Source organism: Centroberyx affinis, unplaced genomic scaffold (assembly GCF_046629955.1).
Source record: "Centroberyx affinis isolate AG114_WGS23_722 - 3 ecotype Tasmania unplaced genomic scaffold, CSIRO-AGI_Caff_v1 ptg001954l_1, whole genome shotgun sequence".
In the NCBI taxonomy this organism is placed as follows: Eukaryota; Metazoa; Chordata; class Actinopteri; order Beryciformes; family Berycidae; genus Centroberyx; species Centroberyx affinis.
This window is the reverse complement of record NW_027280311.1, coordinates 20,001-36,118: the sequence shown is the minus strand read 5'-3', so window position 1 is coordinate 36,118 and position 16,118 is coordinate 20,001. Positions and strand designations below refer to the sequence as shown.

Here is a 16,118-nt window from a genome sequence, read left to right as displayed (position 1 = left end):
TTCACCCTGCAGCCCACCATTAGCACCCCAATTTCTCCACTGCCGCCTCCTCTTTCATTCCCCCGTCACTAATTCATTTGATCTCCACAGAGCTGACACCAATCTCTTGACATGACTGTCAATTTGCCCCCCGCTCACTCTTTATTCATCTCTCTTCTCCTTTTTCTCTCCATCTCTAATATCTCTCCCTACCTCTTTTTCTGTTCATTTCTTCATCCTTCCGTTTCTGTCACTCTCCACTCTAGTTGCCTCTCTGTGTTGATTCTCCCACCTCATTGCTCCCTCTATTCTCTCTCCGTCTTGTTCTCTCTCTCCGTCTTTACTTACTCTTGTTCCCTTATTCTCACCCTCTCTTTTGTTAATAGGCATCGTATTGTGTTCCTGAAGGCTTGGAGGCTAGAGGGCACACAAAAAACACTATCTACAGTATCTCCACTTTTCAAACACAGTTTTTATATATGTGTCTCTCTGTCTTTCTCTGTTATCTTTCTCTCCCTATATCCAGCTCTTTCTTCACTTGTCTTTTCTTTCTCTCTCCCCTATTCATTTCTGGCTTTAAATATTTGATTGTGAGTGCACTGACATGACACCACTGTTCTCTGCTGGAGCTGAGGTTGTTTAGATCTCACAGCAGAGGATGAGGAATGTGCGGCAATTTCACACATACAGTCCATCTAACGTTTTTCTGTCATTTAATATTGTAGTGTAGTATCAGAACAACCATAAACCGCAGACCTTTCTTTTGTATCTTTTGTAGAACATAGTCAGCTAGCTTCCATCTGCAGATATTTAGTAGCGACTACTTTGTGTCCCTCCAAGACACCAGTTCAGTTTAATTGACCTGGAGATGCAAAATATCTTGAACGAAAGCAACTGCCTAGCCACTGTAGATTATCCACTGTAAAAAGTAATACTATAGCTTTAATATTGTGTTTATTTGTGGTTTACAGTACAAATGCATAAATTGCTTCCTCAATTTTTGGAGCAAAACATTTTTTGCCAGCATCACCCTGTTGAAAAAAAACCCCTAAAACTAAAGCTGGTTGATGGTCTGAGCTGGTTTTTGATGGGCACTAGTCTTGATCTTGATCAAGGGCTGATGCTGGTAAGGATGGTAAATGCGAACACTTATGCTGGCAGACCAGCTAAAATCAGCATAAAATATATGCCAAACTGGTCACCAGCTAAACCAGTATTAAGTTTATTAGAAAAGGCCTTCTTTACCACAAAACATTCCATTTTAAAAGATCAACCAATTTTGCAGGAAATTAACTCCATTATAAGTTTCTATTGATAGTATTCAAAAGCAGGGCTGTGTGGTACAAAAACCACACAGCATGTAGTAGCTATCTGAGTAGCAAGTACCTTTATGTGTGCCTGCATGATGTGTGGGATCTGGAGAAGAGCTGCTGATGGCTTGTCTAAATGTGCATTGAAGGCAACACTTCAGAGCAGGTGCGGCATCAAGGGGGCGCTAGGGGGCGCTTGAGCTACCCCTGGAATGAGCCAAGTTCCCCCTAAGCACCCCCTGCAATTTTCTTCGGAGAAAAAAAAAAATAAAACTTAGGATGCAGAACACGGGTAATTTCTATATGAAAATATCCACAGCAAGAGAAAAAAAAAAGAGAGTGGGCAACAGAGAGAGAGAGAGAGAGAGAGAGCTTACACGTGTGAGGGTAAAAAGCAGAGGGAGAGAAATCAAGGAGGCAAAAAGCAGGCTGCAAGCCATTACGCCTGAGGCTAGCAGCTAAGCTAAGCTAAAGCACTAACCCACTGACCCACATATCACACAGCCAGTAGTTGGTGTGTTTACCTAACTCTGAGCGCTAGCTTGCTAACTGCCTGGATGCCACTGGAACCAAACAGTCTGGTCAAATACTGATGAACATAATGGAAAGGCATTAATCTTAACTGTACCCAACTGAGCTGAGTTCAACCTAACCTTGCACAAATAAAAAAATTCTAACTGTAAAGCCCACTTCACACCTAGAACAACAAACTATACTGATCATTATAACTATGAAAAGATTAATATTTTGATTGGCAAGTATAAATATACTGTGTGCAAATATACTGTGAGAATGAACCCAGGAAAAACTTCTATGTCAGATCTCTGTTTCTCTGAAATGAAGACTCCAATCAATCCAAACTGTGCTCTACTGACAACACATCTGCATGCTGCAGGTATTTTAGAGGCAATAGGAATAGTTTCTATATAGTTATTTTCTGATCAAATGGACAACAGGTCATCGCATCCTTAGACAAGCCTGAGAAAGTACTGAACATTACAGAGAAAATTGATGTTCTGACTTGGTTTTTGATTAGCTTTAATTAAAACCATTGCAACATCCCCTGATACTGTGTAACTATCCACCAACAGGTTTTTAGGTGTAGCACTAGATCCACAATTGTACAAAATGCAGACCATAAGACCAGGCCAACCCAGTGCACCATACAAAACTACAGCATGTCACCATAGTGTGCTGTAGGCTATAAACTTGTTAATGTTCATTGATCTATAAATCATCATGCTGGGCATGAATGGATCTCAGTGTTCTGCAGTTCAGTGAATGGGTGGCTGCATGTAGCAGCAGCAGCAGCTGGTTTAGGTCTGACCTGCAGTGTGTAAGCTCATGTGATGCAGACTAAACAGTAGGGAAGAGAGGAGAGAGGGGAGGAGGAGGAGGGGGGAAGGTCAGAGTGTGAAGCCGGCTTACAGAAGAAAAAAAGTGGGTCACTTCTCGTTGACGGATCTGGAATGCGAGGCCTGTGTACCCAGTAGTTATGATTTTAACTATGAAGTGTGAATTAAACCCCGCCAACGGCAAGTGTGAGTGTGTTTATGTGGTTTATGTGTGTGTGCAGCACATGCTGAGTTGGCAGTCCGGCTTTCTTTGGTGTTTTTGTTGTTTTTCAGATAGTATTGCGAAAACAGACATATGTGAAATAAATAACATCTGTGAAAATGTACTTTCTCTTGTCAACTGGTAGATCTTTCCTCATATTGTAAATCTCTGCTACCTTCTTATTAACATTTTTTCCCTTTTTTCTCTTTTTTTCTTTACTGTCTTTCTTTTCCTTTCCCACTTCTTCACTTTTCTTTCTTTATCCTATAGCACAAAAATGAACCTCTGAAAAATGTGGCTGAACAGTAAGAATTACTGTTACTTAGAACCTAATATTGTAACTGACTTTTGAATGACACAATTAAGTATATAAAAAAAAGAAAGACAAAAAAAGAAAGTGTGGAGGCAGAGATGCGGGGCGTGTTTGGTTTTACACCAACCTCCTGAAAGTGTGGTTTCCCAGTTTCCCTTCCCAACTCAGCTGAGGAAGCTGATCAGCTGAGCTCATCTCTTCATGTGTCATGCTGTCACGCTGCCTCATCCACATCATCCCACACACTTGCATGGTTCCGCTAAGTTCTCTCTGTCTCGATTGTCCTCACCCTCTCTCTCGCTGTCTTTCTCCTTTTGGTTCTGTCCTCCTCCCACTGTAGACATCTTCCTTCTGGTTTCCAACTCTTAGATCTCATCCTGCTTTTACTCTTTTAGTCTCATTTTCCCTTCAGCCCATGCTTTCTCTCTGCCTCTTTATCCCCATCTCCTTTCTTCCCCTGTCTTTCCCTCTCTCCAACTTAACTTCCCTAGTCCCCCCCCAAAAAAAACACACACACACACACACACACACACACACACACACTCCTTCCTTCCTTCCCATTCTGTAAAACAGTCATGATTGGCCTAGTCATCCGGTCAGCGAGGCTGTCTAAGGGCTGAAATTGGTTTGCACTGCTCGCTAAGTGCTGCTTAGTGGATCATATGTATGCCTCACAGTGGGCTCTAATGATTCGGAAAAGGCTTTAAATGATGTTCTGGGAGGTTTGTATGTTAGCCGATAAGCAAGGCAACATTAAACTGCCAGATTTTGCAATGGAGTTTGATGTGTCATTTGCTCCAATACAAAGAGAGAGAGAGAGAGAGAGAAAACATCACACATCAGAGCTGAGGTTGAGACAGCTCCCATTGTAGTGAATCAAAGCACTGCTAATTGGCACATTTATAAAGACAGGAAGAGAGAGAATGGAAAGAGTGCTGCTGCCGCTGCCGCTGCTGCTGTGTCTGTGTGTGTGTGTGTGTGTGTGTGTGTGTGTGTGTGTGTGTGTGTGTGTGTGTGTGTCTCAGAGACATTGCGTGCACACACACACTAGGCAGAGACAGAGATGACCCCGTGTTTCAAGGTAACAAAATATATCTGTTACTTGGTGTGTCTGCAATGCATCAACAATTCGGCGCAAGATACACTATCTAGCAAACAGAAATCGGTTCACTACTGCATTTTAGATGGAAGGAGAGACATTCTTTGAAGTCAGAGGGCTGCAAGGCTGAATAATTTACATCACATTTCCAAGATAATGCAGTTTGGACCTCATCCAGCATTTATTTGCATTGCTGCATATGACCCCTACTTATCTGATCCTACAATGGTTCGTGCAGCTTAGTGTGCCGTGGATTGTGTGTCTCACCAAAGTGTGCTGTAGTACTGGAGGAATGGGAGCTGCTGATTTAAGGTAAAGCGAAGCGATGATGTGGCGCAGTGGGCCAGAGCTGGAAGTGATGAGAAAAACAAACAGTTTTCACTGCGTCTGTAAATCTCTTTTTAATACCCCGCAGTCATGTTGTTTCCCTCACTACGATAATTCACAAGCAATCCAATAGTTGATTCTCATAGGAAGGCCTATTACATAAAGTCATTACTGAATAACCCCAAATGACTCCACATGGTCAGATACATAGACACACACACACACACACACACACACACACACACACAAAGAATAGCAGTATACTTTATACTGTATGTATACATATGCATCTGCAAACTCTCTCTCTCACTCACTGACACACACACACACACACACATTCTTGGCATGCCATGCTTCTCAGTCAGTCTGGTCAGGCTGTCTGTCGCTGAATAAACACACACACACACACACACACACACACACACACACACACACACACACACACACACACACACACACACACAGTGCACTCTGTCTGTCTGGCAGTCATTAGCTGGTTGAATCACTGGCCTGGTGATAGTGCGTGTGTGTGTGTGTGTGTGTGTGGGTGTGTGTGTGTGTGTGTGTGAGAGAGAGAGAGAGAGCACAGGCGTGTGTGGGCATGTGTGTGCTCTATGACACAGGTTCATGAGTTCATGTTAGATAGGAGCCACAGAAAAAAAACATGATACAATGATACATCTATGATACAATGTCTGATGTCTATCTGACCACATCCTATTGGATTGTTATCACAGAGACTTTATTTACTCACTCACTTGCACTCACACATACACACACCCGCAACTCAATTACACAATAAAGGGAACAACCACCTATAAAGTAACTAAGCAAAGTAACAATTCCCGCTATCGTAAGCCATCTAAAGGGTAGACAGGCAAACACAAACACACACACACACACACAGACAGCAATGATGACTTCATTCTCGCTAACTGAGTCATTTAAAGGGCAGTGAACGGCAGCTGCAGCCGACTCAATTCAAAACTGATACTGAATGATACTGCTACACCGACTGTAATCACAACCTGTTTGCCAACTCTGCAACAAAGAGAGCGCCTCCGGGCTATTTATTTCATCTCTGAATGAAATCTTGAAATATTATTCTCACTATACGCACTCTCTGTTCCAGATTCAGAACAAAGAGCAGAGCAGTAATAATCCGCAAAGAGCTCTCAGCTATGAATATGGTTATGTGTAAATTGAGTGAGAAACCAAACGCATTGTTTTAGATTCCGTAGTCAAATTGGTTTTCCCCTGGCTGAGGCCTGTCTCTCTCGAAACGTCGCATCCCCAGCCAACATTCACAACCAATCGCATGTTCATGTTCAGACCAAGTCTTTGTCTCTGTCTGCATGCACACACACACACACACACATATGATTTCATTTATTTTGCTTAGGATTTAAGTGTTTTTTTGGAATGCATAATCTCCAGCCATTTCTAATGGGAGATGACAGTTTTACTACTTTCTTTCCTGCTGTTTTGTGTTCCTGATCACATATGTGTGTATTTTTGTATTTCACTGTCTGTCTCCATTTCTCTGTCTGTCTCTCCCTCTTACACACACACACCTCTGCTCCCCTCCTTTTCTCCATCTTACTCCCTTCTTCTCTTATTCCTTAAGATACACCTATCAGGATGAGCCTTTCAACCTTCACTCTCCTCCCCGCATTAAACTTGGCAGGGCATTTTCAACAGTCAAACCTCATTTCACAGCGTGAAGTCTATATGCTTGTAGAACTGAGGGCTTTGAACAGACTCAGAAATTCTCCTAGGTGGCCCGTCACAGAGACCTGCCATGAAATCCAGCGGATGGCCCCATGAAAGAAAAACGGTCGAGGTGAGGTGCTTTCAACAGCCAAAGTACGTACTTTGAACCAAGCTTGAATCTAGGAGATTACCAGAGATCACAGACGGGAGAAGGGAGACAGCGTGGAAGGAAGGGAGGGAAGCAAGCTAAAAAAAAGAAAAAAACGCAAGGAAATGCTTTTACATTCTCTTTATACAGTATATTTATCCCCTATAGTCAGGTAGGTGGGACCTAAACCAGATGTTAAGAAATGAGTTACTTAAAATTCAACTGAATGTTGTGTGTTTCCAGTCTGATTCCAACTCTGGTTGGCCAACTGCAGTCTGCCGATTTTTACCAAAACATCCAATTTAAAGCTTGGATGAGGCTTGTGACCTCGTTTTAAGGAGAGAAAACAGGCTCTTGATGCTGTGGTGAATTCCTTGGTGACCCTTGAGAGCAGAGAACTTCAAAGAGGTTTTTCAAAGAGGAATTGGCATATAAAGAGAAATCTGAGGTGACTGGGCAAAGAAGAAACAGACGTAAGAAACTACAGAGGGATGGGGACGGGCTTCCTTTCAGCTTTCTACGGGCTAACAGACAAAACACACCCTGTTGTGATATCAAATAAGACCCATGGGGTTCTGCAAACAGAGAGGGAGGGAGACCGCCAGAGTCAGATCGCGAGCGTGTTTTCATAACACACACTTTCCCTTCCTGGCAGGTGTGTGTGTGCGTGTGTGTGTGCATGTGTGTATGTCTAAGGGGACCTTAAACAAGCTGTTCAAAGAGTCAGTGTTTAGGCTGCGACAGGAGGAAAACCCTGTCTCTTCTCTTATAACACACACACACACACACACACACACACAGACATATACACATACATTTACACACGCAGTGGGAGTCAAACATAATGCAGGGTCTCCTGAGAACAAAAGATACTTTATTCATATACTTAAATCACAGCAAGCGGCATAATGTCCAAACTACTCTTTCCACACATCTCTCTTTACTTATGAATTGCACAGCTATTTCACAACAGAAACACGGTTGGATCTTTGCTTCTAACGTGAGCACACAAGGCAACTTTTCAGTTCACCTTAACTGTATTTCTCCATAGAGTGCCAGGCAGAAACAACCCACGGTGTTGCTACCTGCAGGGACCACTTACTGCAAAACAAACCCTGCTACCACAAAAACAAAAAACACTGAAACAGACAAAAAACATGGTGTTGCTACCTGCAGGGACCACTTACATGACTACTTATGAGAAAATAGTCTCGTGCTTTTTCAGCGAGCTGGCCCAGGGACTGTTGCTGCAACAGGGAGCCCAGACACAAAACCTCACCGATTTCTAATACTGCTGTTAACTCCGAAGAGAGGTTAGTCATTAACTATTGAGGTAACGTCTCCTCCCCGTATCAACATCTGTCTGAAAGTCTGAAAGGAAAGACTTTGAGTCTGCCTATCTGTCTATAAGTCTGCGAAGGTCCAACATCAATACTGAAGGTTTCAGTAAAAGACAAATAGGTATTCCAAGTCCATCTTTTAATATTGAACCATGGAGAGAAAACAAGTCCACAACAACAATGATTTACTGTCTTCATATCTTAGCCTATAGAGCCATAGAGAGGGAGGAACAGAACAGAGGAGAGAGATTTCTACAGCAAGCTGAGCTAAACCAGAACACTAACACCATGCAGTACTTACGATCCAAGCCGTTGATGTACTTCATGGAGATCTCACAGTGTCCCCACACTGCGCTGACGATGGGATACAGCTTCTTGCCCTTCAGCCCTCTAAACGCCACTCCCAGGTACTGTCCGTCCACCATGAAGCTCAGCGTGCCTTCGTCCATGTCCAGCACCACGAGCAGGGAGTCCGGCAGGGTAAAGGCTTCCTCCGGCTCCAGGAAGCAAGGGTAGGAGGGCAGCGAGCTGTGGGCCCGGTTCTTACTGTCGTGGTAGAGCCGGTTGCGGCCCAGGTCCCAGCCCCACGACTCAGAGTCCGACCCCACCAACGCCGTGTACCCGACGGAATGCAGGGGCGCGTCGGAGGTGGCCACCCCCACCACGGCGTGGGTGCCACGCTGCCGGGAGGGCCAGTGGATCCTCCAGACGTGGAGGCCGCGGGTGTAGCCGACCCACCCCCGGATGCAGTCCGTGCTCTGGGCGACCGGGTGGCGGTGAAACGTCAACTTATCGTCCTCTTTGATGAAGACGTTGAGCGAGCGGTCCTCTGGGTTCCACGCGTGGCGGAGCTGCGTCTCCAGGCCGGCGCACGGCATGTCCAGCAGGAGGTCCAGCCTGGGGGGCTTGGAGAAATCCGGGCCCCTCAGCTCCGGGTGCCGCCGGCGGTGAGCCGAGGGCCGGTAGGACGGGGAGCCGCCGCCGTCCCCGCGACCGTCCACTGATTTAATCCCACCGGAGATCTTCTGGCCCATGGCTGGGGGCCGAAGGGTCGAGAGAAGGGGGGGAAGAGGGGTAAGGAAGGGGGGAGGGTGGTGTTAGTGCGGGCGGGTGCTGCTCTGCGCCGAGCCTGACGTTACCTCATCAATGCGGTGGGGTTGAAGGGAGTGTTCCCAATCAGAAGGCGGTGGAAGGAGGTGGAGGAAGAGGAGGTGATGACGAAGGGTGCGTGCAGTCCGGTTTCATGCCATAAATGTCTTCAGAAAGACGGAGCTCCTGCCACTCCTGTTGAGGGGAGGAGGAGAGAGAGAACCAATAAAAAATAGGTAGTGTTATGAACTCTATCTGATCTGCTAATCACTTCCTCTACTTGATAAGAAACACACTAACGTCTAAGCAATGAACTAGAGAGAGAAGGAGAGATAAAGAGAGAGAGGATGATGAGAGAGAGAAAAAAGAAAAGGAAACAGAAAGGGAAAGAAAGAGTGCGATGGTGATATTGGTCTTGGCAAAACTCAGCTTATGTGTGGCTTTCTTCTGAAAGGAACAAACAAAGAATAGGATAAGCAAACCCACACACACACACACACGCACACACATAACACACACATTTCCTCTGACTCACCTCCCAACAAACGCATATGCCATACCCAGACATGCATGCATGCTTGCAAGGACACACACACACACACACAACCCAAAACCCCTACCCAGTTGTGCAGCATTGCTTTTCACTTGCCCCGAGTTGAAGCTGGCATGCTCTAATTTAGATAATGTAATTTTAATGAGTAGGACTGCCTGAGTCTGCAAAAAGATCAACACAACAGGAAGGACACAAAAAACATCAGGTAATAATTAATCTCCACTTCCTGGTGTAACAAAGTTGAAAAAGTCAGCTAAGCTCACTCCTAACCTCACACCAGAGACCGGTATCCTTTGAGATTGCACTATTTGAATAACAGTTTTAAATATAACAGAGAGAGAATAACAGAGAGAGAATGGGAAAATGTTGGAAAACGGAGAGCGAGCCGTCAAAATGAGAACAGCAACAGAAAGAGAGAGAGAGAGAGTTCAGTTTTAGTTTATTCACAAAGTCTAGTCTTTATTTCAGTTTTTATTTCAGTTTCTGATAATAAGTAGTTTTAGTCTTAGTTTTACTTTACTATTAAAAGCTTGGTAAGGACATGCACTAGAGAGCTATTATAAAGATGATCACACACATACACACACACACAGTTTCTGTGTGGTGAAACTGACGTAGAGATCTCTTCCAGGAATGGCAGCTGGTGCTTCCTGTTCACAGGAAGAGAGACAGTCACACCTCAGCCAGACAGGGAAGTGGCTGACACAACTCTCTATATGCCTCATCTCTCTCCCACTGCCTTCGCCCAGCCAGCCCTCAAGCCACAAAGCACAGAACACTGCCACTTATTTTTATGTGTACTGTGAACTGTAATGCTTCCTCTGGTACGAGTGTCTCACACCTCTATATGAGTGACGGCATCTTTCCTATCCTATCAGCACTGTACGTCATACAGATAGGCTACATTATCTTTTATTGTGGAGTGACATTTCTGCAAATTAATATAAAACTAGAAAATAAACGGCAGGTGAAAGTAAAAGACACAGGTAGAGAAAGTGAAACCTACTGATGAGAAACACTGAAAGCACACCTTGGGAAGTAGATCTTAAATGTGAACAGAAGAGGCTTTTAAATATACAGAAGTCTACTTTTTATACAGTACAGTAGAAAACATGTTAATAACAAAATATGTACAGTGTTTGTTTGTTTTTTTAACCAAAGGTTGCTGACACAATCTCAAATATTCCCACCAAACCAGTCAGCCAGCACACCACAGAGTGAGGTCATGGGGTGTGTGTGTGTGTGTGTGTGTGTATGTGTGTGTATGTGTGTGTGTGTGTGTGTGTGTGTGTGTGTGTGTACGTGTATGTGTGTGTGTTTGTGACCCACTAGGCCCCCACCGGAAGTAGGGTGACCAGGGTAGACAGCTAGACAGTCTCCCCCCCTCCACCCTCCCTTCACACTGTCTAGCACGCTCTCTCTCTCTCTTTCTCTCTCTCTCTCTTTCTGTTGCTGTTCTCATTTTGACGGCTCGCTCTCCGTTTCCCAACATTTTCCCATTCTCTCTCTCTCTCTCTCTCTCTCTCTCTCTCTCTCTCTGAATGAGGTCATGGCAGCTGGCAGGCAATGTGTGCCACCACTCAGTTCACTCCTCAGCATGAGAGGGTTCAGTGGTCGGACACACACACACACACACACACACACACACACACACACACACACACACACACACACACACACACACACACTCAAACAGCTGCCTCAGTGTGTGTCATCGTGGTTGGCAGGTGGGTTCGGGCTGGATGCCTCATGGAAGATTCTGGAGTCATCCCTCCCTACCTTCAGCCAACGAAAACAGTATTTAATATGGCACCAACTCTCAGTGTGTATGTAACCAGTCTGGCAGAGCATGTGGATGACAATCTGGCATTACGGGCTGTCATCAAGGGGGCACTTGACCTGTGACCCTGCGTCGTCACGGTCACCGTTGCATGGTAACCTCTCGAGAGGCTGGTGGGCTGGCTTTGCGTCTGCTGCGTAGAGCCGCAACATGGTTCTACCATCTGTTGTTTACTTTCTCTCTCTCTCTCTGATTTATAGCTCCCCCTCCGTCCCTCCATCACTTTGCTTCTCTCTCTCTCTCTCTCTCTCATCACTGTAACTCTCCCTCCCTCCCTCGCCCCCCTCCGACTCCCAGGCCTTCTGCTCCCGACTCATTTAGGCGAGACCGCACTTGTTGCTCCTCCCTTTACCCTTTCATTCAGCAAGGTTAGATAGGTATGGAGGGGACTGTGGAGCATATGGTGCCTCACATACACCCCCCAAACACACACACACACACACACACACACAAACAGAGAATGCAGGCGATGCTATGCTTTGAGCTCGGGCCGTTAAGCGTGGCTCTGTAAATATCAAATAACACAAAGGAGCTGCACAGGGGAATAGAGAGGAGGACAGAAGTCTAAGGAAAAGTGTCACAAAGACAGGAGGGAGGGGAGAGGGACTGGAGGGGAGAGCGGGAGAAAGAGAGGGGAAAATGAGTGAGGATAGCAGCAAAAAGAAAAAAAGACAGAAATAGCCTTGATAAAGAAAAGCGCAGACAGAGAAGAGGAGACAAAAGGGAAGCGACGGGTTATATTAAAATAGAAACTATCCTAAAAGCCTTGTCAAAGAAAAGTGGGAGAGAAGCATGAGGTAAAAAGGCAGAAAGAGAAGGTCAAAGACAGACAGCAGTGTGCACCTGGTGGGTGGGCCGGCTTCATTTGGCTTCTGCTGCTGCACTTCTAACAAGCTCCATACAGTTACAAAGTCTGTGGGTGGTGTGGGTCTGTGTGTGTGTGTAAAGAGCCAAAGAGACAATGTGTATATGTGCTGTATGTATGTCTGTGTGTGTGCGTGTGTGTGTGTGTGTGTGTGTGTGTGGGGGGGGGGGGGGTATTAGAGAGACAGGGAGAAAGATCATCTCTCTGCCTCACAGACTGCATTTCATTTGTATCTGTCCAACAAGCTATGGCTGGGCAGGCAGACTTTGAAGTGTCACACAAACACACACACACATACACACACACACACAGACTCACACACAGAGGGAGGAAACTGCTGAGGAACCTCTCACTCATGCTGCACCACCCTCTGAGAACAGACCATGGGATGTCTGTCGGCTTTTCCACAGAAAGCATGGCAAGCACTTTAGAGGAGGATCCAAGACGCAATGTTTAGACTAAACTTATGACTCACGGCAACCATGTTTTCCGTTTAATTTTGAATGGTATTTACTGTATGTGTGTGTGAGAGAGTCAACAGTGGACAACCATTGAGCCACGAGGCCACACAGGAAGCAGAGTGACCAGGGACTAACGGCTAGACAGTCAGTCAGCCTCCCTGTCTGTGTCTGCATGAATGCATGGTTCACTGGTCTGTGTGTGTGTGTGCGTGCGTGCATGCGTGTGCATGTTTCATCCCAAAACAGTAACTCTAGAAATTATCTTCATAGCCAACTGCAATGGCTCAGACACCGCTAAGATGTGGAAACAATGGGCTTCATTTACCTAGTCACATGCAATCAAATTTTAATGGTGAACATTTTTTGAAGATATTTTAAGACTTTTTCCATTCACCAGAGAGCACAGAATGGAGAGCAAGCAGAAAGGTGGGGCAGAAAGGGTCTGACGTGCAATGAAGCTGGATTCATGGGCCCCACTTTAACCTGTTGCAAGCATATGGCACATTTTCAATGCTATTTAATGTATAGAATTGGAAACTACGAAAACTTGCACACTCACACAATGGATCAAGCTTGTAATTCATCATGAAGTACAGCAGAATTCAAATTACAAGGGAGCACAGTTTCAAAGTTTGAGAACAGGCAAAGACCAGAAACTGCATAATTGAGCCATTAATCCAATGTAGAGGAGCGTGCTCAGCTCGATGAAACCAATTTCAGTCTCTTTTTGTATAGTATGTAGGGAGAAGGATGCAGGATGACTGCTTTTAACCCTAACTCTAACCTCTAACTTTATTCTAACCTTAACCAAGGTCTGAAAAATGGAGTTTCCATTCTTGTGGGGACATTTGGACACCACAGTAGTATAAAAACAGTGCTCACACACAAGCACAAACATACACACACACACATTTATATTATATCTCTTCATAGTATCAACTGTACCCTCTAGAATAAACAAACTACCCTCCTGTCTACATTGCTGAGATTCATTCCTACTGAGGGAATCCCTCGGTAGCTGAAGATGCCAGCGCTAGACGTAAACTGTACTGTCTGGCTCGTAACAGGATGTCAAAATACAGACCAAGAATCCAGACTGGGACTTATCCAGCAGCAGATGAGAAGATGTAGTGCGCTCATATCCAAGTCTCTGGACTTATTAGGTCGTGGCAGAAGGAGATATCACCACCCTTTTATCCCTACCTCTCTTTGCAGGTATGTCTTTTTCTCTCTCCTCCGTCTCTCTTTCCTGTTTGCTACTTACAACGCTGTTTTCACGCTCATTTTCTCCTCTCCCTGTTCTCTCTCTCCCATGTCCAACTTTCTTGTCTATCCTTGCCCCCGTCTCCGCTATTTTTATTCTTCTTCCTCCCCCAGTCTCCTATCCATCCATCAATCTCTCTCTCTGTCTCTCTCTCTCTGTCTCTGTCTCTCTCTCTCTCTCTACCAGAAAATCCATGGAGACTACAGAAGAGCTGACACCCTATCAATTGGTACAAATTATCTCAGACCTGCCACTGAACGCTCCGGCAATCTACCATGCGGCAATCAATGCGGGCTCAGCATGCAGGAAAAGCACGGTCTGCAAAACACTGTACACAAGCAAATACACACACACACACACACACACACACACAAGTGTATACTGACAGGCACACACACTCGCACACACAGACAAGGTAAACTGACTATGTGTTTTAGGAGGATGACCTTTGTGGGCGAGTTGATGGTTGCTACGGCCTTTGGCGAAATTTCCCTGATGCATCAGTTTCATGTGTTCTCACTCCTGTTACTCCCTTTCTTCCATCACAGGCGGAAAACTCTTTCAGAAGTAGCACCTCCTGTCACCTCCTCCCCACTGAATCATATTCCCTCTCCCATACCTTCCTCCTCTACTCGCTCTAATTTGCTCTTCTCTTGACACAAAAATTCCCTTCTACCTCTCTGCCTTGCTCTTATTTTCATAAGTGCTGAATTTGTGTTGCTGGTGAGCTAGGGATTGCAGCTTATTCTGCCCTTGCAATCATTATCAAGTCACCTAAAATACAAAATGCAATGCCGGTAGATATAAACAGAATATAAACAGACCAACGCATGAACACACTCTCACACAAGTATTCTCCTATATCCCATTATTTCTCTCATGCCTGCTGTGACACTTTTAAGTCTATGGTGCCTTCAGGGAAGACCATTAGTGCTACAGTGATAGAGCACTCCTTTACCGACGCCTACGCAAAACCTATTCATCTCTCTCTCACACATACATGCGCACGCACATGCACACACATGCACACATGCACACACACACACACACACAGGAGGCCTTGGCAGTGTCATCCATAAAGCTCTCTGGGGTAGCAGTAGATTTAGGTGGCAGATTCACAACCCCAGCAGTAATGAAACTGAATCAAAGTCGGGCTAAATATGACGCACTGCCGCTGCCTCACACTTCCAACCTGCTTGCACAACAGTGTGAGGAAACCAGTCGCCCCCTCAGCAGTCACACTTACACCAGGAATTGTTTTTCCTTGGTATGATGGAACAGCTTCCGAAACAGCCTTTACACCATTAAAACTATCCACTGAAACCAATGTGAATCCAATACTAGGTGTGTGGGAACTTTTCTGGGTGGAATGGCCAACAGTTCAATGGCTGGAAAACATTGACACACACACACACGCACACACAAAGATATTTCTTGATTGCGGCACTTGTCTCTCTCTCACCATGATGTTCTCCTAAAATTGTTTGCTCCAAAGTGGAACATAAGGTGCTGTGCCAGGACATTTAACCGGGAAAGCACAGCCACTCATGCAGGCACACACACACACACACGGCACAGCACACACATATGCAGCGTGAACACACACACACAGAAACCTCCCTACTGTTCTCAAATTGCAGTCAACGGAGACAGAGAAAAACGAAAGAGAAAGAAAGGAAGAAAAGATGAGGCAATTAGAAACAGTGCAGGGAAAGAGAGATTATTTAAATATAAAAGACCCAACCGAAAAGCAGGCAGAGGGTGTGGGAGAAAGACTGTATGAAACTGAGAGAAATAAAGAGAGTGAAAGATAAACAATAGAAGAGATGGGGAGAGGAGAGAGAGAGAGAGAGAGAGAGAGAGGAGAGAGAGAGAGAGAGAGAGAGAGAGAGAGAGAGAGAGAGAAAGAGAGAGGTCTGCAGCTGACAAAACAAAAGGATAAAGTCAGAAAGGAGAGCCGCTATCTCTCTATCCCAGGATGGACTACACAAATACCCCCCCCCCTCCCCACACCTCCCCCTATAGACTAAACAGTGTTGTGAGAAAGCTACTGGAGGCGGTGTGAACCAAGCCGTCAGATTAGGGGTGTTTCTAACATATAGACAAACACTGCGTTTAAAAATAGAAAGCAGCCTCTATCCTATTATTGTATGTGAGCAGGGAAATCCTAGGGTGGCTTATCCGAGAACTGCCGACTCTCTCTATCTCTCCCACTCAACGGCAGGCAGGCGCACACACACACACCCACACACACACACAC

The 16,118-nt window shown here is 45.3% G+C and overlaps 1 protein-coding gene across 1 annotated transcript in view; it reads right to left on the bottom strand.

Annotated features, from left to right (window-relative positions):
• Positions 1-16,118, bottom strand: part of LOC139653733 (SPRY domain-containing SOCS box protein 4-like) — a 47,769-nt gene that overhangs the window by 31,066 nt on the left and 585 nt on the right. Inside the window, exon 2 of the mRNA XM_071530679.1 lies at positions 8,088-9,070. Coding sequence (XP_071386780.1) covers positions 8,088-8,820 — 733 coding nt within the window. The 5' untranslated portion in view covers positions 8,821-9,070. The remainder of the gene's footprint in view (positions 1-8,087; positions 9,071-16,118) is intronic.